At 40.4% G+C, this 27,662-nt stretch overlaps 1 protein-coding gene across 1 annotated transcript in view; it reads left to right on the plus strand.

Moving 5' to 3' along the window:
- The first annotated feature begins 456 nt into the window (after window positions 1–456).
- Window positions 457–27,662, plus strand: part of LOC106560407 (oocyte zinc finger protein XlCOF6-like) — a 47,071-nt gene continuing 19,865 nt past the window's right edge. The window contains exons 1-2 of the mRNA XM_045701632.1: window positions 457–712; window positions 7,885–8,322. Of these exons, the coding sequence (XP_045557588.1) occupies window positions 547–712; window positions 7,885–8,322 (604 nt within the window). The 5' untranslated portion in view covers window positions 457–546. The remainder of the gene's footprint in view (window positions 713–7,884; window positions 8,323–27,662) is intronic.

The following is a 27,662-nucleotide window of genomic DNA, read 5'->3' on the forward strand; positions in this document are numbered from 1 at the left end:
TCAGGAGTCCTCTAGCTATAGAATGAAGTCCCAAGCCGTTGCAGCTTTCAGGAGTTGCCTGTGTTACAATGAGTTGTCTTTCAATTCAGTTCATACAATAAGTTATATAACATATTATAACGTTTTCCCCACATGTAGTTATCTATTTCTATTATCACTGCTAGTCTTGGGTGGCAAGTAGCCTCGTGGTTAGAATGTTGGGCCAGTAATCAAAAGGTTGCTGGATCAAATCCCAGAGCTGACAAGATAAAAATCTGTCATTCTGAACAAGCCAATTAACCCATTGTTCCCCAGGATGCCGTCATTGTAAATAATAATTTGTTCTTAATTGACTTGCCAAGTTAAATAAAGGTTTCATTTAAAAAAATGGTCTGTACCTTGTAGTTAACTCTCCATCCACATAGAGGCGCTGTGGTATTGTCTTGCCACCCGCTGATACAGGCGGAAGTGAGCTTGCGAGTGGACTTTTCTTTCTTGTGAACATCGTTGTTTCCTCGTGGAAGAAGCTAGCAGCTGAATAGCTAACTAGCTACCAGTCAACTTAAAATGTCGAAACAACAGTCGTTTCGTGTGTTTTTAAATGAGCGCTTAACTTCGGCTGCTGTGGAGATTTTCGGGGAAGTTGAGAAAACGGTAGTGAAATACCAGGAGGAGAATGATCGGCTACGGAGACTGCTGGAGATCACATCAGAGGTTCAGCTATGTAGAACAGGTACGTATGTACAGTGCATTCGGAAAGTATTCAGACCCCTTCACTATTTCCACATTAGGTTAAAAATCTGTCCATGTGCACTTGAGCAAAGCACTTAACCCTGATGTATCCTGTAATTGCTGCAGATAAGAGCGTCTGCTAAATGACACACATTTCAAGTGTAACGTATTGTACTTTTGCAGTCATTGTTTTTTATTGTAAATAAGAATATAATGTTTCTGAACACTACTACATTCATGTGGCTGCTACTATGATTACGGATAATCACGAATAAATCGTGAATAATGAAGATCATACACCCCTCCCCAATAACAGGGGAGGTCAGCATTTTGGGATGGATGTTTATTTATTTTTTATTTCACCTTTATTTAACCAGGTAGGCCAGTTGAGAATACGTTCTCATTTACAACTTTGACCTGGCCAAGATAGTGCAAAGCAGTGGGACACAAGCAACAACACAGAGTTACACATGGAATGAACAAACTTACAGTCAATAACACAATAGAAAAATAAATCTATATGCAGTAAGATTACAATTACAATTTAGCAATAAACACTGGAGTGATAGATGTGCAGAAGATGAATGTGCTAGTAGAGATACTGGGGTGCAAAGGAGAAAAAAATAACAATATGGGGATGAGGTAGTAGGATGGGCTATTTACAGATGGGCTATGTACAGGTGCAGTGATCTGTGAGCTGCTATGACAGCTGATGCTTAAAGTTAGTGAGGGAATTATCAGTCTCCAGCAAATTTTATAAATTTTTTATATAAAAAAAACATTCATAAAAAATGTTTTGCAATTCGTTCCAGTCATTGGCAGCAGAGAACTGGAAGGAAAGGCGGCCAAATTAGGAATTGGCTTTGGGGATGACCAGTGAAATGTACCTACTGGAGCGCGTGCTATGGGTGGGTGCTGCTATGGTGACCAGTGAGCTGAGATAAGGCGGGGCTTTACCTAACAAAGACTTATAGATGACCTGGAGCCAGTGGGCTTGGCGACGAATATGAAGCGAGGGCCAGCCAATGAGAACGTACAGGACGCAGTGGTGGGTAGTATATTGGGCTTTGGTGACAAAATGGATGGCACTGTGATAGACTGCATCCAGTTTGTTGAGTAGAGTGTTGGATGCTATTTTGTAAATGACATCACCGAAGTCAAGGATCGGCAGGATAGTCAGTTTTACGAGGGAATGTTTGGCAGTATGAGTGAAGCATGCTTTGTTGCGATATAGGAAGCCGATTCTAGATTTCATTTTGGATTGGAGATGCTTAATGTGAGTCTGGAAGGAGAGTTTACAGTCAAACCAGACACCTAGGTATTTGTAATTGTCCACATATTCTAAGTCAGAACCGTCCAGAGTAGTGATGCAGGACGGGCGGGCAGGTGCTGGCAGCGATCGGTTGAAGAGCATGCATTTAACCTCTTACATCTAGACGTTCCGCTAGCGGAACACCTGCTCCAATATCCAATGATAGGCGTGGCGCGAATTACAAATTCCTCAAAAATACAAAAACTTCAATTTTTCAAACATATGACTATTTCACAGCATTTTAAAGACAAGACTCTCCTTTATCTAACCACACTGTCCGATTTCAAAAAGGCTTTACAGCGAAAGCAAAACATTAGATTATGTCAGCAGAGTACCAAGCCAGAAATAATCAGACACCCATTTTTCAAGCTAGCATATAATGTCACAAAAACCCAGAAGACAGCTAAATGCAGCACTAACCTTTGATGATCTTCATCAGATGACACACCTAGGACATTATGTTATACAATACATGCATGTTTTGTTCAATCAAGTTCATATTTATATTAAAAAACAGCTTTTTACATTAGCATGTGACGTTCAGAACTAGCATACCCCCCGCAAACTTCCGGGAATTTGCTAACAATTTACTAAATTACTCACGATAAACGTTCACAAAAAGCATAACAATTATTTTAAGAATTATAGATACAGAACTCCTCTATGCACTCGATATGTCCGATTTTAAAATAGCTTTTTGGTGAAAGCACATTTTGCAATATTCTAAGTACATAGCCCAGCCATCACGGGCTAGCTATTTAGACACCCGGCAAGTTTAGCCTTCACCAAAATCAGATTTACTATTATAAAAGTTTGATTACCTTTTGTTGTCTTCGTCAGAATGCACTCCCAGGACTGCTACTTCAATAACAAATGTTGGTTTGGTCCAAAATAATCCATCGTTATATCCGAATAGCGGCGTTTTGTTCGTGCGTCCCAGACACTATCCGAAATGGTAAATCAGGGTCGTGCGCATGGCGCAATTCGTGACAAAAAAAATCTAAATATTCCATTACCGTACTTGAAGCATGTCAACCGCTGTTTAAAATCAATTTTTATGCAATTTATCTTGTAAAAAGCGATAATATTCCGACCGGGAATCTCCCTTTTCGGCAAACAGAGGAAAAATCACAAAGACGGGGGCAGCCAGGGCACACGCCTAAGCCCGCAGTCCCTTGATCGGCCACTTGAGAAAGGCGATAATGTGTTTCAGCCTGGGGCTGGGATGACGACATTCAGGTTTTTTCCGGGCTCTGAGCGCCCATGGAAGACGTAGGAAGTGTCACGTTAGAGCAGAGATCCTTTGTAAAAGATAGAGATGGCAAAGAAGTTCAAGAAATGGTCAGACAGACCACTTCCTGTAAAGGAATCTCTCAGGTTTTGACCTGCCATTTGAGTTCTGTTATACTCACAGACACCATTCAAACAGTTTTAGAAACTTTGGAGTGTTTTCTATCCAAAGCCAATAATTATATGCATATTCTAGTTACTGGGCAGGAGTAGTAAGCAGATTAAATCGGGTACGTTTTTTTATCCAGCCGTGAAAATACAGAATGCGGTCGGATCATCACATAATTGGCATATATATTACTCTTACAGAATTTCCACGTGGTCGAGGGTATTGGAAATTTAATCAAAGCTTACTAGATGATAAATTGTTTAGAACTAGGACAGAAGAATTTATAACTGACTTTTTCAGACATAACATAGGTACAGCAGATCCCCTTATTGTATGGGACACTTTTAAATGTGCCTTTAGAGGCCATGCAATTCAGTACTCATCTATAAAACAAAAGCAATTTAGATCATAAGAGTCCATATTAACAAAGGAAATTGAAGGACTAAATGTACAGTTAGATAGCAATAAAAACGGTTCCATAGAGGCACAGAATAAGTTAGAGGAAAATAAAAATAAATGAAGGAACTTATTCAAGAAAGATCCAGTGTTATATATTAGAAAATTAAAGCGAACTGGATGGAATCTGGGAAAAAATGCACCAAATTATTTTTCAATCTTCAATATAGAAATGCTTCCAAAAAAATGTATTAAAACTTGTTACAAATGGAGTCACGCATGATTCACCAAATTATATTTTGAAAGAGGAAGTAAAGTACTTTTTAAGAATATGTTTTAGTTTTAGTCTCCTACATCTCCACTAACTGAAACAAATTTTATGGATTTTTTTCCTAATAATAATGTAAAATTAACATCTGTACAGAAAGACTCATGTGAAGGCCAAATTACAGAGGAGGAACTTCTTGATGCAATTGGGGCCTTTAAGGCTGGGAAATCTCCAGGGCTGGATGGCATACCAGTGGAAGTATACAAAACTTTTTTTGATATAATCAGAGGACCATTATTAGCATGTTTTACCACTCCTATATAAACGGTAGATTATCAGACACGCAACAAGAAGTTCTGATTTCATTATTACTGAAACAGGATCCAAGTGGTATATATAAAGATCCAGTCCATTAAAAAAATTGGAGACCTCTTACACTTCAGTGTTGTGATGCAAAAATCCTAGCAAAATGCTTGGCGCATGGAATTAAAAAAGTATTGTCAGATATTATTCATCCTAATCAGACAGGTTTTTTACATGGGCGATACATTGGAGATAATATACAACAGTTAATGGAAGCAATAGAACACTATGAAATATCGGGGACACCAGGCCTGGTTTTCATAGCTGATTTTGAAAAGGCTTTTGATGAAGTACGACTGGAGTTTATATATAAATGCCTAGAATATTTCAATTTTGGGGAATCTCTTATAAAATGGGTTAAAGTTATGTATAGTAACCCTAGGTGTAAAATAGTAAATAATGGCTACATCTCAGAAAGTTTTAAACTATCTAGAGGAGTAAAACAAGGTTGTCCACTGTCGGCATATTTATTTATTATTGCCATCGAAATGTTAGCTGTTAAGATTAGATCAAACAATACCATTAAGGGATTAGAAATCTGTGGCTTAAAAACTAAGCTGTCATTGTACGCTGATGATTTATGTTTTCTTTTAAAATCACAATTAGAATCCATCCACAGCCTCATAAAGGATCTAGATACTTTTACTGTCCTCTCTGGATTAAAACCAAATTATGATAAGTGTACTATATTATATTGGATCACAAAAAAATGCTAATTATACATTATCATGTAGTTTACCAATTAAATGGTCTGACGGAGATGTGGACATACTCTGTATACAAATCCCAAAAGAAAGAAATGATCTCACTCCAATACATTTTTATAGAAAGTTAGCAAAAATAGATAAGATCTTGCTACGATGGAAAGGAAAATACCTGTCTATATGTGGAAAAATCACCCTGATTAACTCTCTAGTCATATCACAGTTTACCTATTTGCTTATGGTTTTGCCTACACCTAGTGACCTGTTTTTAAATTATATGAACAAAAAATATTCATTTTCATTTGGAACGGCAAGCCAGACAAAATTAAAAGGGCCTATTTATATAATGAATATATGAATTCGGACGGCAGAAATTATTAAATATTGAAGCATTAGACCTCTCACTAAAGGCATCAGTCATACAAAAGTTATACTTAAATCCAAACTGGTTCTCTAGTAAATTGGTTGCAATGTCTCATCCTATGTTCAAGAATGGTCTTTTCCCCTTTATTCAGATTACACCTGCCCACTTTCGGTTGTTTGAAAAAGAAATAATCTCCAAAATATCTTTATTTTTTAAACAAGCCTTAGAAGGTTGGTTTCAATTTCAGTTTAATCCACCTGAAAAGACAGAACAAATAATACAACAAATATTGTGGTTAAATTCAAATATACTAACTGATTAAAAAAATGTATTTTTCAAATAAATGTTTAGAACAGGTATAATTTTAGTGAATGATATTATAAATAGGACCGGTGGAGTTATGTCACACATGCAGCTAACACAGACATATTGAAATGTCTGCTCTACCCAAAATTACAACCAATTAATTGCAGCATTACCACAAAAATGGAAGAGGCAAGTAGAAGGGGAAAAAAGTAAGGAACTTGTATGTCGGCCTTGTATTAAAGAACATAAATGGTTAAACTCTAAGAGGAAAAAAGAATAAAAAGAATAAGCAACGTGGTGAGTTGATGCCTATTCGGCAGCTAGTTAGCTAGGTGGTGAGTTGATGCCTATTCGGCAGCTAGTTAGCTGGGTGGTGAGTTGATGTCTATTCGGCAGCTAGTTAGCTAGGTGGTGAGTTGATGCCTATTCGGCAGCTAGTTAGCTAGGTGGTGAGTTGATGCCTATCCGGCAGCTAGTTAGCTAGGTGGTGAGTTGATGCCTATTCGGCAGCTAGTTAGCTAGGTGGTGAGTTGATGCCTATTCGGCAGCTAGTTAGCTAGGTGGTGAGTTGATGCCTATTCGGCAGCTAGTTAGCTAGGTGGTGAGTTGATGCCTACTCGGCAGCTAGTTAGCTAGGTGGTGAGTTGATGCCTATTCGGCAGCTAGTTAGCTGGGTGGTGGGTTGATGCCTATTCGGCAGCTAGTTAGCTGGGTGGTGGGTTGAAGCCTATTCGGCAGCTAGTTAGCTAGGTGGTGAGTTGATGCCTTTCGGCAGCTAGTTAGCTAGGTGGTGAGTTGATGCCTATTCGGCAGCTAGTTAGCTGGGTGGTGAGTTGATGTCTATTCGGCAGCTAGTTAGCTAGGTGGTGAGTTGATGCCTATTCGGCAGCTAGTTAGCTAGGTGGTGAGTTGATGCCTATCCGGCAGCTAGTTAGCTGGGTGGTGAGTTGATGCCTATTCGGCAGCTAGTTAGCTGGGTGGTGAGTTGATGCCTATTCGTCAGCTAGTTAGCTGGGTGGTGAGTTGATGCCTATTCGTCAGCTAGTTAGCTAGGTGGTGAGTTGATGCCTACTCGGCAGCTAGTTAGCTAGGTGGTGAGTTGATGCCTACTCGGCAGCTAGTTAGCTGGGTGGTGGGTTGAAGCCTGTTCGGCAGCTAGTTAGCTGGGTGGTGAGTTGATGCCTTTTCGGCAGCTAGTTAGATAGGTGGTGAGTAGATGCCTATTCGGCAGCTAGTTAGCTAGGTGGTGAGTAGATGCCTATTCGGCAGCTAGTTAGCTAGGTGGTGAGTAGATGCCTATTCGGCAGCTAGTTAGCTAGGTGGTGAGTAGATGCCTATTCGGCAGCTAGTTAGCTAGGTGGTGAGCAGATGCCTATTCGGCAGCTAGTTAGCTAGGTGGTGAGCAGATGCCTATTCGGCAGCTAGTTAGCTAGGTGGTGAGCAGATGCCTATTCGGCAGCTAGTTAGCTAGGTGGTGAGCAGATGCCTATTCGGCAGCTAGTTAGCTAGGTGGTGAGTTGATGGTGAGTTGATGCCTATTCGGCAGCTAGCTAGGTGGTGAGTTGATGCCTATTCGGCAGCTAGTTAGCTAGGTGGTGAGTTGATCAGGCTACGTTGTATGCATTGTTTGTTGACATCCTTGTTATTTACGTAGTTTTGAGAACAGATTCCTGTTGGAACGTTCCCCAAGTTATACCCACCCCTGCTAATGTATTCAACAAGTATGTGGTTTCACAAGCTTAATGTGTGTAAGGAATATGGGATCAAATACTACACTTCTGACTACTGTAATACACTAAGTTAATTTATCCAAACGCTTTTGACTTCTTCACGTTGGGGGACTAGATGCATAAAGTGCTTTGATTTCTAAATGGTTAAAACAGATCTTATGAAAATTCCCTCAAATAAAAGGTGACATTCTGTATTGTCACCACATATAAAACATTTGATCTCAAATCCCAAATTCTGGAGTATAGAGCCACATTTGTAAATGTTAGTTTCACTGTCTAAATAAATACATAGGGGAGTGTAAACCTCTGCTATTCCTCTCCTTCCCTCCAGACTCCCTGCAGCTCTCTGTCTCTGAAGAGGAGGTTCCCCCTGAGCAGCAGGAGTGGAGCCCCAGTCTGGGACAGAAGGACCCAGAGACCAGAAAGATGAAAGAGGAACAAGAGGAAGTCAGGACCAGTCAGCAGGAAGAGCAGCTTCAAGGGTTCTTTGATACCAAAGACTCCACATTCACTCCTTCCTGTGTGAAAAGTGAATGTGATCAGATGGACCCACATCAAGAAGCCATACTAGCTGAACACCCAACTCTCAGTCCACTGAAAACGTCTAAACTACAGTTGTTTCGTGTGTTGTTAAATGAATGTTTAACGGAATCTGCTGCTGTGGAGATTCTTGGTGCGGTTGAGGAAACTGTAGCAGAGTACCAGGAAGAGAATGATCTGCTACGGAGACTGCTGGGGAGGACACCAGAGATAAAACTATGTAGAATAGGTTTGTACGTAGATCTACCGTAATTTCCGGACTATTAAGCCCACCTGAATATAAGCCGCACCCACTGAATTTAAAAAATATATATTATTTGGAATATAAATAAGCCGCACATGTCTATAAGCCGCAGGTGCCTACCAGTACATTGAAACAAATTAACTTTACACAGGCTTTAATGAAACACGGCTTGTAACAAAAATAAAAAATTAGCAGTAAGCTTTAGTTGTCTTTTTGCACTGAGTCAATTCCTCACGCTGCTGTTTCCAACGTCTTATCATCGACTCATTAAGACCAAGCTCCCGTGCAGCAGCTCTATTTCCTTTTCCAACAGCCAGATCAATCGCCTTCAACTTGAAAGCTGCATCATATGCATTTCTCTGTGTCTTTGACATGATGAGGGTGACAAAATGACTACCGTAATCAGAATGATGGGAAATTTGAGAGCGCTCAATTTAATCTAAACAGTAAACAAAAAAGTTGTTTGACCTTAACCCGTTCGGCAATTTCATTGGTCTAATGAAAGCTTCATGCCGCCAAAAAACTGAGCACGTCACAGAATGTGCGTTTTTTTGAAAAAAATTTTGAAAGCGGGAAAAATCCATATATTAGCCGCGTCATTGTTTAAGCCGCGAGGTTCAAAGCGTGGGAAAAAAGTTGCGGCTTATAGTCCAAAATTTACGGTAATACCTAGCTAGCTACGGTTCTACTTAGTTAATAAATTGTTTCCGGTGTCGTGTCTTTGGCTATGCCGGATTAAGTGATATGACATGCTAACTTATAAAATGATTTCTCTGTAATTAATATTACCTGATTAAGCTAATCATGTAAATGTAATTAACTAGAAAGTCGGGGCACCACGGAAGAACGCTTTACAGAGCCGTTATCTTCCGAATAAACTCTTAAAATACTTTGTAATATTTTACATCGATAGCAGTCAATATTAACCCTTGTTTTATTTTCAGTCTCATAATGAAAGTTGTAAATTCTTGGTTATCTTCACGAACCCTGGCTAACAAGTTGAATCAGCAATACAAAATTGGGTTTAATTATTTATTTACTAAATACCTAACTAATCACACAGAATTACAAATACACAGAATACAATGATGTCATACAGAAAACGTCCTGGTGGACGGAACCTGTATGAAAGCTGGTTACACAAAGGAAAGGGGGATGGGCTTGAATGAAAGAGCGGGAAGATTTAGGAACACAGAAACAGCAGCTATGCTATCGTAAATACATTATCTTATGCATTCTAAATTACTGCCCATTTGGAAAAGGAAAATGCAATAAATATTTACTCTGAGCTGCGCTCGGTAGATTGGTCGTAGATGCTGGCCGGGTTGGCCAACAGACCTTCCTGTCCTCGCAAGAATGTCTCTGGTGGTAAATTGGATACGTGGTGGTATCTTCGTCCGTCTGTTAGACTGGATCCGTCGTCCGTCCTTTCCTAGCCCACGTTACAGCGGCTAGGAAGTAGCACTTCTGTAGTGAATAAGCTCAAAGTTCATACCAGTTCATACCATAGCTCACGCCGAGGTTGGCTTAGTTCTGTCCTTGACATGTGTGTCCTTCTAACGTAGAGGCTGCAGACCTCCTGTACTGGAACAACGTGGTTATCTTTTCATCAAAGGCTTATATAGTGGAGAGGGGGAGGGAGGTGTTTCATCGTTTATAACCCCTGACTCTTCACAGGGGTGGGCCACTGATCAAGCAGGGCACTTTCCTTATGAAAACCCAATTCTCTCATTTGGAAGCTAAAATTACATTTCATCTCCTAACAAACATTTTCAATATCAAACATTTCAATTGCATAACAATTCCATGTGACTCTGATAACTAGAGGGCGTATACTTTCTCAGGTACAGTTTATGTCGTCCTGTCATCAATCATAATGTCTCAGATGACAACTGATATGAAATCCATACTCATTACGTTATCAAGCATATTTCCAACTGGTTTTATTAACAAAATATGGTTCCTTTCCCCATTTGTTTGATGTTCCCAGACTCTCTATATTTAACACAGGCTATTCAAGTCCTTCAGTAGATTCAGAGAGGGGAAGGGAGAAATGTATTTATTGGGGGGGGGGTGTCATAAAACTTACCCACAGGCCAACGTCATGACACCGGTAACAGGGATCTCCATTGCATCCATTTTTAAAGAACAGTTTATAATATAGCTAAGATTCACCGGGCATAATTAAAAAGTTATTTGTCAGGGAAAGATTATTTAAAATAGCTTATATAGCACAGCCTTTCTGACTCCAATGCATTTCATTAGAGACTGTGAGTACGTTTACGTTCACACTAGTAATTCAATATTATATTGATGATGGCAGTAGGCAGAGTACGGCTTCAGTCCTGTAGACCCCTGACTCTGCTCATCTTAAACGCCGTGAGGTCATAATAGAAGTAAGCATACGGTGATCAAAACATCTAGTTTTCTGAGAAATATCTCAAATTATTAGGACGTGTACAAGCTTTATTAAAATATCAAGTTTGGGAGCAGTAAAAAATGTTTTATCTGTTTTGCACATTATTTTAGCTCCTGTTATTATGTTGGATCAATGCCAATAAAGACGTTTTCAATTAAAAAATATATATAATTCACATTTGTGATTCAAGTGTTCTATTTAATTCTGTAGTATATAAATAACATCTGTTCCTCCTCTCCTTCCCTCCAGACTCCCTGCAGTTCTCTCTTTCTCTCTCTGAAGAGGAAGTTCCCCCCTGAGCAGCAGCACTGTGAGCTGGAGTGGAGCCCCAGTCTGGGGCAGGAGGACCCAGAGCCCACACAGATTAAAGAGGAACAGGAGGAAGTCAGGACCAGTCAGGAGGAAGAGCAGCTTCAAGGGCTCTTTGATACCAAAGACTCCATATTCACTCCTTCCTGTGTGAAAAGTGAATGTGATCTGGAGGACCCACTTTGGTCCTTGACTCTTCCCCAAACCCGGACTGTGGAGAACGGAGAGAGTGACTCTAAACCAGTGGATCTGAAACCTTTTGTCACTGTGACCCACATTAAGGGTCTCAACATTCCCTGTGACCCTCCAGATAATCAAAACAATGCCTCCAGCCACAGCTCAGCTGTAAGCAGCGACACAGTAGGACTTGACAGCAGCCCACCATTGGATCCAAGCCCACCATTGGAGAAACACTGTTCCAAACCCAGCACCACAGCTAGAAAAACTCATCACTGCCGTGACTGTGGAGAAACGTTTGCTCTGAAAGCTGATCTGCAGAGACATGTGACTCTCAGCAAGAAGAGACCCAGTGAATGTAGATTCTGCAAACAACGCTACAATTCCACCTGTAAACTGAAGGCCCATGTCCGACTCTGTCACGGTGGGAAACCCTATACCTGCCCTGTTTGTAGCAAGACCTTCAAACACAAAGGTGGTCTCCCCAGGCACATGAGGATTCACAAAGGAGAGAAACCTTTTAGCTGTGGTGACTGTGGGAAAAGCTTCAATCAGAAGATGAGCCTAACTGAACATTTACTGATTCACACAGGAGAGAAACCATTTAGCTGTGGTGACTGTGGGAAAAGCTTCAGTCAGAAGGGATCCCTTACTGTTCATAAACTGATTCACACAGGTGAGAAACCTTTTAGCTGTGGTGACTGTGGGAAAAGCTTCAGTGTCAAGCAGAACCTAGCCAGGCATAAACTGACTCACACAGGAGAGAAATCATTTAACTGTGGTGACTGTGGGAAAAGCTTCAGTGTCAAGCAGCACCTAACCAGGCATAAACTGACTCACACAGGAGAGAAATCATTTAGCTGTGGCGACTGTGGGAATAGCTTTAGTCGCAGAGCGAACCTAACCTTCCACATATTGACTCACACAGGAGAGAAACCATTTAGTTGTAGTGACTGTGGGAAAAGCTTCACTCAGAAGGGGGACCTACAGAAGCATAAACTGATTCACACAGGAGAGAAACCTTTTAGTTGTGGTGACTGTGGGAAAAGCTTCACTCAGAAGGGGGACCTACAGAAGCATAAACTGATTCACACAGGAGAGAAACCATTTATGTGTGGTGACTGTGGGAAAAGTTTCAATCGCAAGGAGGCCTTAACTACGCACAAACTGACTCACAGCAAAGAGAAACCATTTAGCTGTGGTGACTGTGGGAAAAGTTTCCGTGTCAAGCACAACCTAACCACTCATAAACTGACTCACACGGGAGAGAAATCATTTAACTGTGGTGACTGTGGGAAAAGCTTCAGTGTCAAGAGCTACCTAACCAGGCATCAACTGACTCACACGGGAGAGAAATCATTTAGCTGTGGTGACTGTGGGAAAAGCTTCCTTGTCAAGCGCAACCTAACAGCTCATAAACTGACTCACACGGGAGAGAAACAACATGGCTGCTCAGTCTGTGAGAAAAGATTCACTCGTAAGACTCATCTGCTGAGGCATGTAGATTCCGTCCACAAAGGAAAGAACGGATGAAAACGGGTAGACGAAAGAAAACAAGGACAGAGTGGAAAAACTTCCTGCTTCCAAAATAACCTAACTATTCATATAATGACTCACACAGGAGAGAAATCATTTAGTTGTGGTTGCTGTGGGAAGAGCTTCAATCGCGGGGAGACCTTAACCACGCACAACTGACTCAAATGGGAGAGAAACCCTTTAGCTGTGGTGACTGTGGGAAAAGCTTCAGTCAGAATGGGATAGTTTTACCATGTTTTGAGGCTATAGCATAAAGTGTGTTCGTAATTACATTGCTTACAAACCATGGAGTAAAACAATCTTAGCATTTTTGTATTTTTATTTTTTGAATTAGAATCATTTATTTACAATACAACATATCTCAGACACATTACAACATTGTTTGTCGCTCATCCTGGTGAAAATAGATTAAGGGATGAATACAATTGTTTTTTTTGTTGTTTTTATATGTAAGAATGTTAGTTCCCATCAAGGTGAATGCTGCATTTGTGTGTAGTCTACACTGAGTATACCAAAGGACATCCAGCCAACTTGCCACAACTGTGGGAAGCATTAGAGTCAACATGGGCCAGCATCCCTGTGGAAAGCTTTCAGCACCTTGTAGAGTCCATGTCCAGACGAATTGAGGCTGTTCTGAGGGCATAAAGGGATTCAACTCAATATTAGGAAGGTGTTCTTAATGTTTTGTCCACTCCGTGTATAATTCATTATCATTTTTTTTTTTTTTATGGATGTGGCAAATGCATAACGGCCTTCCCTGTGGCTCAGTTGGTAGAGCATGGTGTTTGCAACGCCAGCATGGTGTGCAACGCCAGGGTTGTGGGTTCGATTCCCACGGGGGCCAGTACAAAAACAAATGCATGAAATGAAATGTATGCATTCACTACTGTAAGTCGCTCTGGATAAGAGTGTCTGCTAAATGACTAAAATGTAAATATTTAACATTTCCCTAATTAAACTTGTGTTGACCTGCTTCCTCGTTCTGAACTATTGCTCAACTTACAGTACCAGTGCAGTAATAGCACCAAGCGACCACTAGATGGGGGTGTAGGACCACTACATAAGGAAGAGCAGTGTACTGTACTGTGTAGTATAGTAACAGTCTACCCACAACTAGGCTTCTGCAGCCACAGAGGAGCTTTACAAGTCAACTCTGCATTACAAGCCAACATCTCATCAAAACACAAAAATAACTTATTAACTGTATAACTGATCAACGCACCATTATACCAGGTCATGTAATGCTTAACCCCCCCCAAAGAGATGAATATGATATTTGGCTACAGAAGTGGTATTTATTACTGATCTCTACAGCTTTTGTTTAAAAATAAATCCTGTGAAATGATGTCAACACATACTGGAGGAGTTACTGACTAGCTACAGTGGCTAGCTTAGCTAACGAACTAGCTACATCACATCAACACATACTGGAGGAGTTACTGACTAGCTACAGTGGCTAGCTTAGCTAACGAAGTAGCTACATCACATCAACACATACTGGAGGACTTACCGACTAGCTAGAGTGGCTAGCTTAGCTAACAAACTAGCTACATCACATCAACACATACTGGAGGAGTTACTGACTAGCTACAGTGGCTAGCCTAGCTAACGAACTAGCTACATCACATCAACACATACTGGAGGAGTTACTGACTAGCTACAGTGGCTAGCTTAGCTAACGAACTAGCTACATCACATCAACACATACTGGAGGAGTTACTGACTAGCTACAGTGGCTAGCTTAGCTAACGAACTAGCTACATCACATCAACAAGTTATTCAATCGTTGCACCCACACTGCTCGCGCACGTCGAGCATCTATACTGGACTAAACTATACTGGACTGAACTGAACTGGACTATACTGGACTAAACTATACTGGACTGGACTATACTGACTGAACTATACTGGACTGGACTGGACTATACTGGACTAAGCTATACTGGACTAAACTAGACTGGACTATACTGGACTAAGCTATACTGGACTGGACTAAACTATACTGGACTGGACTATACTGGACTGGACTATACTGGACTAAACTAAACTATACTGACTGGACTATACTGGACTGGACTATACTGGACAAAACTAAACTATACTGGACTGAACAAAACTATACTGGACTGGACTATACTGGACTGAATTAAACTCTACTGAACTAAACTTTTCTGGACTGAACTATACTAGACTGGACTATACTGAACTATACTGGACTGGACTATACTGAACTATACTGGACTGAACTATACTGGACTATACTGGACTAAAATAAACTATACTAGACTGGACTATAGTGGACTATACTGGACTATACTGAACTAAACTTTTCTGGACTGGACTATACTGAACTATACTGGACTATACTGAACTATACTGAACTATACTGGACAAAACTAAACTATACTAGACTGAACTAAACTATACTGGACTGGACTATACTGGACTAAAATAAACTATACTGGACTATGCTGAACTATACTGGACTAAACTATACTGGACTATACTGGACTGAACTACACTGAACTGAACTATACTGGACTGAACTATACTGGACTGAACTATACTGGACTAAAATAAACTATACTGGACTATGCTGAACTATACTGGACTAAACTATACTGGACTATACTGGACTAAAATAAACTATACTAGACTGGACTATAGTGGACTATACTGAATAAACTTTTCTGAACTGAACTATACTGGACTATACTGAACTATACTGGCCTGGACTAAACTATACTGGACTGGACTATACTAGACTGGACTATACTGGACAAAACTAAACTATACTAGACTGAACTAAACTATACTGGACTGAACTATACTGGACTAAACTATACTGGACTAAACTATACTGGACTAAACTGGACTATACTGGACTATACTGGACTAAACTATACTGGACTATACTGGACTAAAATAAACTATACTAGACTGGACTATAGTGGACTATACTGGACTAAACTGTACTGGACTGAACTAAACTATACTGGACTGGACTATACTGGACTGGACTATACTGGACTGAACTATACTGAACTATACTGGACTGGACTATACTGAACTATACTGGACTGGACTATACTGAACTATACTGGACTGGACTATACTGAACTATACTGGACTGAACTATATTGGACTGGACTATACTGGACTATACTGGACTGGACTATACTGAACTATACTGGACCGGACTGGACTGAACTATACTGAACTATACTGGACTGAACTATACTGGACTGGACTATACTAGACTATACTGGAATAAACTGAACTCTACTGGACAGGACTGGACTAAACTATACTGGACTGGACGATACTGGATTGAACTGGACTGGACTATACTGGACTATACTGGACTGAACTATACTGGACTAAACTCTACCTGACCGGACTGGACTAAACTATACTGGACTGGACTGGACTATACTGGACTGCACTGAACTATATTGGACTGAACTATACTGTACTGAACACTACTGGACTGAACTATACTGGACTGAACTATACTGGACTGAACTATACTGGACACAACTGGACTGTACTATACTGGACTGGGCTATACTGAACTATACTGGACTGGACTATACTGGACTATACTGAACTGGACTATACTGGACTGGACTATACTGAACTATACTGAACTATACTGGACTGAACTATACTGGACTATACTGAACTAAACTGTACTGGACTGAACTATACTGTACTTTACTGAACTGAACTATACTGGACTATACTGAACTAAACTGAACTGAACTATACTGGACTGGACTATACTGGACTGGACTGAACTGGACTGAACTATACTGGACTGAACTATACTGGACTGGACTATACTGGACTGGACTACACTGAAGTATACTGGACTGAACTATACTGGACTGGACTACACTGAACTACACTGGACTGAACTATACTGGACTGGACTACACTGAACTATACTGGACTGAACTATACTGGACTGGACTACACTGGACTGGACTATACTGGACTATACTGAACTAAACTGAACTGAACTATACTGGACTGGACTATACTGGACTATACTGAACTAAACTGAACTAAACTATACTGAACTATACTGGACTGGACTATACTGGACTGGACTATACTTGACTGAACTATACTGGACTGGACTATACTGGACTAAACTATACTGGAATGGACTATACTGGACGGAACTAAACTATACTGGACTAAACTATACTGAACTATACTGGCCCGGACTATACTGGACCGGACTGGACTGAACTATACTGGACTGGACTATGCTGAACTATACTGGACTGAACTATACTGAACTATACTGAACTAAACTATACTTTACTGAACTAAACTATACTTGACTGAACTGGACTGAACTATACTGGAATGGACTATACTGAACTATACTGGACTGGACTGGACAATACTGGACTGAACTAAACTATACTGGACTGAACTGGACTGAACTATACTGGACCGGACTGGACTGAACTATACTGGACTGGACTATACTGGACTGAACTATACTGGACTGAACTATACTGGACTATACTGGACTGAACTAAACTGGACTGGACTATACTTAACTAAACTATACTGGACTATACTGGACTGGACTATACTGAACTATACTGGACTGAACTAAACTATACTGGACTGGACTATACTGGACTGAACTCTCCTGGACCAGACTGGACTAAACTATACTGGACTAAACAATACTGGACTGAACTATACTGGACTATACTGGACTATACTGGACTGGACTATACCGGACTGAACTATACTGGACTGGACTATACTGAACTACACTGAACTATACTGGACTATACTGGACTGAACTATACTGAACTGAACTATGCTGGACTATACTGGACTGGACTATACTGGACTGAACTATACTGGACTGAACTATACTGGACTACACTGAACTACACTGAACTATACTGGACTGGACTATACTGGACTGGACTATTCTGTACTGGACTATACTGGACTATACTTAACTCTACTGGACGGAACTGGACTATACTGGACTGAACTATACTGGACTGAAATACACTGGACTGGTCAAGATGTATAGTGGCAGTTTCTTGAGAACAGGAGGCACCACCAGGGACATCAGCTGCAGGCACCAACTTTCCTCAGAAAGTAACAGGGTCACAATCACCAGCCTGCTCCTTCAAATATAAAGGGTTTGGCCGGGGGGCTTTAATTGGCTCATCACGCTCTAGCGACTCCTTGAGGCGGGCCGGGCGCCTGCAGGCTGACTTCAGTTGAACAGTGTTTCCTCCGACACATTGGTGCAGCTGGCTTCTGGGTTAATCAGGTGGGTGTTAAGAAGCGCGGTTTGGCGGGTCATGTTTCAGAGGACGCATGACTCAACCTTCGCATCTCCCGAGCCCTTTGGGGAGCGGCAGCGATGAGACAAGATCGTAATTGGATATCAGGAATTGAGGAGAAAGGAATATTTTTTTTAAACACATTTGAAAAAAATACAAAAGAGCAAAATGGGAATCTGTAAATAACTAGGTAAGATAATGAAGTGATTGAGTGGTGTGGAGAGTTCCTACAATAACTCGGCAGAACCGTCGTTGTTTCGGTGACGGTCTTAGTTTTGCCACAAAACCACCACTGACACGACCGCTGCTGCTGAGAAACCAGGGGAGACTGAAGTACTAACACTAATTGATAATTGCCTCACAGAGGTGGAGAGCACACCTCCCTGTACTAATTGCTGATTGCCTTGGAGAGGTGAAACCACTCCCTCTCCAATACAGCCACTGATTACCAAAACTAGTCACAAATTTCCCTGCCCCTTGATCCTGGATGATGTGTCAGCAACTATCTGCAAATAATGAGCAGTCAGCAGCTCTCACACACCAAGTAGGCTGCTGGGAAGACAGGAAGCACCTAAAGTAGATGGCCCTAGTTAGCAAAAAGACAGTACTATACCACAACAGTAAAGACAACAAAAAAATGATACTTCTCACTCCTGGAGATATCAGGAGTCCTCCAGCTATAGAATGAAGTCCCAAGCCGTTGCAGCTTTCAGGAGTTGCCTGTGTTACAATGAGTTGTCTTTCAATTCAGTTCATACAATAAGTTATATAACATATTATAACGTTTTCCCCACATGTAGTTATCTATTTCTATTATCACTGCTAGTCTTGGGTGGCAAGTAGCCTCGTGGTTAGAATGTTGGGCCAGTAATCAAAAGGTTGCTGGATCAAATCCCAGAGCTGACAAGATAAAAATCTGTCATTCTGAACAAGCCAATTAACCCACTGTTCCTCAGGATGCCGTCGTTGTAAATAATAATTAGTTCTTAATTGACTTGCCAAGTTAAATAAAGGTTTCATTTAAAAAATGGTCTGTACCTTGTAGTTAACTCTCCATCCACATAGAGGCGCTGTGGTATTGTCTTGCCACCCGCTGATACAGGCGGAAGTGAGCTTGCGAGTGGACTTTTCTTTCTTGTGAACATCGTTCTTTCCTCGTGGAAGAAGCTAGCAGCTGAATAGCTAACTAGCTACCAGTCAACTTAAAATGTCGAAACAACAGTCGTTTCATGTGTTTTTAAATGAGCGCTTAACTTCGGCTGCTGTGGAGATTTTCGGGGAAGTTGAGAAAACGGTAGTGAAATACCAGGAGGAGAATGATCGGCTACGGAGACTGCTGGAGATCACATCAGAGGTTCAACTATGTAGAACAGGTACGTATGTACAGTGCATTCGGAAAGTATTCAGACCCCTTCACTATTTCCACATTAGGTTAAAAATCGGTCCATGTGCACTTGAGCAAAGCACTTAACCCTGATGTATCCTGTAATTGCTGCAGATAAGAGCGTCTGGGAAATTACACACATTTCAAGTGTAACTTATTGTACTTTTGGAGTAATTAAAAAAAAATGTAAATAAGAATATAAATGTTTCTGAACACTACTACATTAATGTGGCTGCTACTATGATTACGGATAATCACGAATAAATCGTGAATAATGAAGATCATACATTGGGGAGGTCAGCATTTTGGGATGGATGTTTATTTATTTTTTATTTCACCTTTATTTAACCAGGTAGGCCAGTTGAGAATACGTTCTCATTTACAACTTTGACCTGGCCAAGATAGTGCAAAGCAGTGGGACACAAGCAACAACACAGAGTTACACATGGAATGAACAAACTTACAGTCAATAACACAATAGAAAAATACATCTATATACAGTGTGTGCAAATGCAGTAAGATTACAATTACAATTTAGCAATAAACACTGGAGTGATAGATGTGCAGAAGATGAATGTGCTAGTAGAGATACTGGGGTGCAAAGGAGAAAAAAAATAACAATATGGGGATGAGGTAGTAGGATGGGCTATTTACAGATGGGCTATGTACAGTGATCTGTGAGCTGCTCTGACAGCTGATGCTTAAAGTTAGTGAGGGAAATATCTGTCTCCAGCAAATTTTATTAATTTTTTATTAAAAAAAACATTCATAAAAAAATGTTTTGCAATTCGTTCCAGTCATTGGCAGCAGAGAACTGGAAGGAAAGGCGGCCAAATGAGGAATTGGCTTTGGGGATGACCAGTGAAATGTACCTACTGGAGCGCGTGCTATGTGTGGGTGCTGCTATGGTTACCAGTGAGCTGAGATAAGGCGGGGCTATCTAGCAAAGACTTATAGATGACCTGGAGCCAGTGGGTTTGGCGACGAATATGAAGCGAGGGCCAGCCAACGAGAACGTACAGGTCGCAGTGGTGGGTAATATATGGGGCTTTGGTGACAAAATGGATGGCACTGTGATAGACTGCATCCAGTTTGCTGAGTAGAGTGTTGGATGCTATTTTGTAAATGACATCGCCGAAGTCAAGGATCGGCAGGATAGTCAGTTTTACGAGGGTATGTTTGGCAGCATGAGTGAAGCATGCTTTGTTGCGATATAGGAAGCCGATTCTAGATTTAATTTTGGATTGGAGATGCTTAATGTGAGTCTGGAAGGAGAGTTTACAGTCAAACCAGACACCTAGGTATTTGTAATTGTCCACATATTCTAAGTCAGAACCGTCCAGAGTAGTGATGCAGGACGGGCGGGCAGGTGCTGGCAGCGATCGATTGAAGAGCATGCATTTAAGAGCAGTTGGAGGCCACGGAAGGAGAGTTGTATCGCATTGAAGCTCGTCTGGAGGTTAGTTAACACAGTGTCCATAGAAGTGCCAGAAGTATACAGAATGGTGTCGTCTGCATAGAGGTGGATTAGGGAATCACCAGCATCAAGAGCGACATCATTGATGTATACATAGAAAAGAGTCGGCCCAAGAATTGAACCCTGTGGCACCCCATAGAGACTGCCAGAGATCCGGACAACAGGCCCTCCGATTTCTGTCAGAGAAGTAGTTGATGAACCAGGCCAGGCAGTTGTTTGAGAAACCAAGGCTGTTGAGTCTGCCAATAAGAATATGGTGATTGACAGAGTCGAAAGCCTTGGCCAGGTCTATGAATACAGCTGCACAGTATTGTCTCTTATCGATGGCGGTTATGATATCGTTTAGGACCTTGAGCGTGGCTGATTTGCTCCCATGACCAGCTCGGAAACCAGATTGCATAGCGGAGAAGGTACGGTGGGATTCAAAATGGTCGGTGATCTGTTTATTAACTTGGCTTTCGAAGACCTTAGAAAGGCAGGTTAGGATAGATATAGGTCTGTAACAGTTTGGGTCTAGATGAACGCAGCAGCTTTCCAATCTTTAGGAATCTCCGGCGATACGAAAGAGAGGTTGAACAGACTGGTATTAGGTGTTGCAACAATTGTGGCGGATAATTTTAGAAAGAGAGGGTCCAGATTGTCTAGCCCAGCTGATTTGTAAGGGTCCAGATTTTGCAACTCTTTCAGAACATCAGCTATTTGGGTGAAGGATAAATGGGGGAGGCTTGGGCAAGTTGCTGTGGGGGGTGCAGTGCTGTTGACCGGGGTGGAAAGCATAGCCAGCCTTGTTCATGTGATGATCATTCTTTTAACTTTCTCACTTGTCGTCATTGAAGATTCATTCATAATTATCCAGAAACAGATTCTATTGTATTTACAATAAAAGGGACTCCAAAGTTACACAATACATTATTCACCATTCACTTCCTATTGGGCAAAACCCACAACACAGCCAAAACAAACTGCAAATGGGGTGGGTATAATTTGTGGAACGTTCCAACAGGAATCTGTTCCAAAAACTTCGTAAACAACGCATACAAAATTGTATAGTGGCAGAGTAAGATACCAGGTAGGGAGTGAGCAATTTTGTTGAGTTTTTCACTCACCGTGTTGATAAGAGAATGATCTAATAAAGGTAAATGAATCAATAATCCATTATTAATTAGTAGTTATGTAGCATGGATAATGAATAATTAAAGTACTGAACGTTAGTCCCATAAGGTCTAGTAGAGACCCGGAAGGGAGAGAAATGTGTGTGTGTGATTAGTGGGCCTAAGGGAACTGTGGACATGTGTGTGGGTGAAGAGACCGGGAGTAGCCTTCAAGGTTCTCCTAATCTCGGGAGAAAGGAACAGGCAGCGCTGGATAGTGATTAACAGTGGTGGGAAGTCAGGGGAGAGATACTATTCACCTACTGTATGTGTGGAGGTGTGTGCGTAAACGGAGAGAGAAGATAAAATGAACTTCTTTGTTAATGTTGGGCAGAACGTTCTCTGAACAAACCGTACGAACCTTTTGCAGATGCTGAGTCTTTGAAGATCTGACCTGACTAAAATGTACCTGGTTAAAAGAGAAGGAATATAATATCTATTGTTTACAGGAAACCCATTCAACAATTTTAGAGGAAGTTTTGTGGGAAAAGAACTGGGGGGGCAAAATATATTTCTCCCATGGGCAAAGAAATTCAAAAGGGTTGATGGTTTTAATTAACAGTAATTTTGATCCAAATGTGCAAATTGTCCAAACAGATTATCAAGGTAGATGGATTATTTAAAATATGTTATTGGACAATAAACAGATATGGCTTATTAACCTATACGGTCCGAATAATGATGATCCAAGCTTCTTTGAAAATATATATAAGAATTGATCAACTCTACAAGCAACACTACACTCTATTATTATGGTGGGAGATTTGAATACGGTCTTAAATACCTCTATGGACCGGAAAGGAAATCACACTACAAACTATCACCCTCAGGCACTTAAGTAAATCATGAATGTCATGGATATATTGGAATTAGTGGATATATGGAGACTTAAATACCCTGACCAAGTGAGATATACATGGTGGAGGCTTAATCAAGCTAGTCGTCTTGACTACTTTCTTATGCCATTCTCTCTGGCACAAAAAGTTTAAAAAGTGTTGCTAGGGGACAGAATGCGGTCGGATCATCACATAATTGGCATATATATTACTCTTACAGAATTTCCACGTGGGCGAGGGTATTGGAAATTTAACCAAAGCTTACTAGATGATAAACTGTTTAGAACTAGGACAGAAGAATTTATAACTGACTTTTTCAGACATAACATAGGTACAGCAGATCCACTTGTTGTATGGGACACTTTTAAATGTGCCTTTAGAGGCCATGCAATTCAGTACTCATCTATAAAACAAAAGCAATTTAGATCATAAGAGTCCATATTAACAAAGGAAATTGAAGGACTAACGGTACAGTTAGATAGCAATAAAAACGGTTCCATAGAGGCACAGAATAAGTTAGAGGAAAAATAAAAATAAATGGAGGAACTTATTCAAGAAAGATCCAGTGTTATATATTAGAAAAATAAAGCGAACTGGATGGAATATGGGGAAAAAATGCACCAAATTATCTTTCAAACTTCAATATAGAAACGCTTCCAAAAACAATGTATTAAAACTTGTTACAAATGGAGTCACGCATGATTCACCAAATTATATTTTGAAAGAGGAAGTACTTTTTAAGAATATGTTTTCGTCTCCTACATCTCCACTAACTGAAACAAATTGTATGGATTTTTTTCCTAATAGTAATGTAAAATGAACATCTGTACAGAAAGACTCATGTGAAGGCCAAATTACAGAGGAGGAACTTCTTGATGCAATTGGGGCCTTTAAGGCTGGGAAAACTCCAGGGCTGGATGGCATACCAGTGGAAGTATACAAAACTTTTTTTGATATAATCAGAGGACCATGTTTTAACCACTCCTATATAAACGGTAGATTATCAGACACGCAACAAGAAGGTCTGATTTCATTATTACTGAAACAGGATCCAAGTGGTATATATAAAGATCCAGTCCATTAAAAAAATTGGAGACCTCTTACACTTCAGTGTTGTGATGCAAAAAAACTAGCAAAATGCTTGGCGCATAGAATTAAAAAAGTTTTGTCAGATATTATTCATCCTAATCAGACAGGTTTTTTTACATGGACGATACAATGGAGATAATATACGACAAGTAATGGAAGCAATAGAACACTATGAAATATCGGGGACACCAGGCCTGGTTTTCATAGCTGATTTTGAAAAGGCTTTTGATAAAGTACGACTGGAGTTAATATATAAATGCCTAGAATATTTCAATTTTGGGGAATCTCTTATAAAATGGGTTAAAGTTATGTATAGTAACCCTAGGTGTAAAATAGTAAATAATGGCTACATCTCAGAAAGTTTTAAACTATCTAGAGGAGTAAAACAAGGTTGTCCACTGTCGGCATATTTATTTATTATTGCCATCGAAATGTTAGCTGTTAAGATTAGATCAAACAATACTATTAAGGGATTAGAAATCCGTGGCTTAAAAACGAAGCTGTCATTGTACGCTGATGATTCATGTTTTCTTTTAAAATCACAATTAGAATCCATCTACAGCCTCATAAAGGATCTAGATACTTTTGCTATCCTCTCTAGATTAAAACCAAATTATGATAAGTGTACTATATTATATTGGATCACTAAAAAAATGCTAATTATACATTACCATGTAGTTTACCAATTAAATGGTCTGACGGAGATGTGGACATACTTGGTATACAAATCCCAAAAGAAAGAAATGATCTCACTCCAATACATTTTTATAGAAAGTTAGCAAAAATAGATAAGATCTTGCTACGATGGAAAGGAAAATACCTATCTATATGTGGAAAAATCACCCTGATTAACTCTTTAGTCATATCACAGTTTACCTATTTGCTTATGGTTTTGCCTACACCTAGTGACATGTTTTTAAATTATATGAACAAAAAATATTCATTTTCATTTGGAACGGCAAGCCAGACAAAATTAAAAGGGCCTATTTATATAACGAATATATGAATTCGGAGGGCAGAAATTATTAAATATTAAAGCATTAGACCTCTCACTCAAGGCATCAGTCATACAAAAGTTATACTTAAATCCAAACTGGTTCTCTAGTAAATTGGTAGGAATGTCTCATCCTATGTTCAAGAATGGTCTTTTTCCCCTTTATTCAGATTACACCTGCCCACTTTCGGTTGTTTGAAAAGAAATTAATCTCCAAAATATCTTTATTTTTTAAACAAGCCTTAGAAGGTTGGTTTCAATTTCAGTTTAATCCACCTGAAAAGACAGAACAAATAATACAACAAATATTGTGGTTAAATTCAAATATACTAACTGATAAAAAAAAATGTATTTTTCAAAGAAATGTTTAGAACAGGTATAATTTTAGTGAATGATATTATAAATAGGACTGGTGGAGTTATGTCACACATGCAGCTAACACAGACATATTGAAATGTCTGCTCTACCCAAAATTACAACCAATTAATTGCAGCATTACCACAAAAATGGAAGAGGCAAGTAGAAGGGGAAAAAAGTAAGGAACTTGTATGTCGGCCCTGTATTAAAGAACATAAATGGTTAAACTCTAAGAGGAAAAAAGAATAAAAAGAATAAGCAACGTGGTGAGTTGATGTCTATTCGGCAGCTAGTTAGCTAGGTGGTGAGTTGATGCCTATTCGGCAGCTAGTTAGCTAGGTGGTGAGTTGATGCCTGTTCGGCAGCTAGTTAGCTAGGTGGTGAGTTGATGCCTGTTCGGCAGCTAGTTAGCTAGGTGGTGAGTTGATGCCTGTTCGGCAGCTAGTTAGCTAGGTGGTGAGTTGATGCCTATTCGGCAGCTAGTTAGCTAGGTGGTGAGTTGATGCCTGTTCGGCAGCTAGTTAGCTAGGTGGTGAGTTGATGCCTATTCGGCAGCTAGTTAGCTAGGTGGTGAGTTGATGCATATTCGGCAGCTAGTTAGCTAGGTGGTGAGTTGATGCCTATTCGGCAGCCAGTTAGCTAGGTGGTGAGTTGATGCCTATTCGGCAGCTAGTTAGCTTGGTGGTGAGTTGATGCCTATTCGGCAGCTAGTTAGCTGGGTGGTGAGTTGATGCCTATTCGGCAGCTAGTTAGCTAGGTGGTGAGTTGATGCCTATTCGGCAGCTAGTTAGCTAGGTGGTGAGTTGATGCCTATTCGGCAGCTAGTTAGCTAGGTGGTGAATTGATCAGGCTACGTTGTATGCATTGTTTGTTGACATCCTTGTTATTTACGTAGTTTTGAGAACAGATTCCTGTTGGAACGTTCCCCAAGTTATACCCACCCCTGCTAATGTATTCAACAAGTATGTGGTTTCACAAGCTTAATGTGTGTAAGGAATGTGGGATCAAATACTACACTTCTGACTACTGTAATACACTAAGTTAATTTATCCAAACGCTTTTGACTTCTTCACATTGGGGGACTAGATACATAAAGTGCTTTGATTTCTAAATGGTAAAACAGATCTTATGAAAATTCCCTAAAATAAAAGGTGACATTCTGTATTGTCACCTCATATAAACATTTGATCTCAAATCCCAAATTCTGGAGTATAGAGCCACATTTGTAAATGTTAGTTTCACTGTCTAAATAAATACATAGGGGAGTGTAAACCTCTGCTATTCCTCTCCTTCCCTCCAGACTCCCTGCAGTTCTCTGTCTCTGAAGAGGAGGTTCCCCCTGAGCAGCAGGAGTGGAGCCCCATTCTGGGACAGAAGGACCCAGAGACCAGAAAGATGAAAGAGGAACAAGAGGAAGTCAGGACCAGTCAGCAGGAAGAGCAGCTTCAAGGGTTCTTTGATACCAAAGACTCCACATTCACTCCTTCCTGTGTGAAAAGTGAATGTGATCAGATGGACCCACATCAAGAAGCCATACTAGCTGAACACCCAACTCTCAGTCCACTGAAAACGTCTAAACTACAGTTGTTTCGTGTGTTGTTAAATGAATGTTTAACGGAATCTGCTGCTGTGGAGATTCTTGGTGCGGTTGAGGAAACTGTAGCAGAGTACCAGGAAGAGAATGATCTGCTACGGAGACTGCTGCGGAGGACACCAGAGATAAAACTACGTAGAATAGGTTTGTACGTAGATGTACCGTAATTTCCGGACTATTAAGCGCACCTGAATATAAGCCGCACCCACTGAATTAAAAAATATATATTATTTTGAATATAAATAAGCCGCACATGTCTATAAGCCGCAGGTGCCTACCGGTACATTGAAAAAAAATTAACTTTACACAGGCTTTAACGACACACGGCTTTAGTTGTCTTTTTGCACCGAGTCAATTCCTCACGCTGCTGTTTCCAACGTCTTATCATCGACTCATTAAGACCAAGCTCCCGTGCAGCAGCTCTATTTCCTTTTCCAACAGCCAGGTCAATCGCCTTCAACTTGAAAGCTGCATCATATGCATTTCTCCGTGTCTTTGCCATGATGAGGGTGACAAAATGACTACCGTAATCAGAATGATGGGAAGTTTGACAGCGCTCGATTTAATCTAAACAGTAAACAAAAAAGTTGTTTGACCTTAACCCGTTAGGCAATTTCATTGGTCTAATGAAAGCTTCATGCCGCCAAAAAACTGAGCACGTCACAG

This window comes from Salmo salar, chromosome ssa18 (genome assembly GCF_905237065.1).
Source record: "Salmo salar chromosome ssa18, Ssal_v3.1, whole genome shotgun sequence".
Classification (NCBI taxonomy): Eukaryota; Metazoa; Chordata; class Actinopteri; order Salmoniformes; family Salmonidae; genus Salmo; species Salmo salar.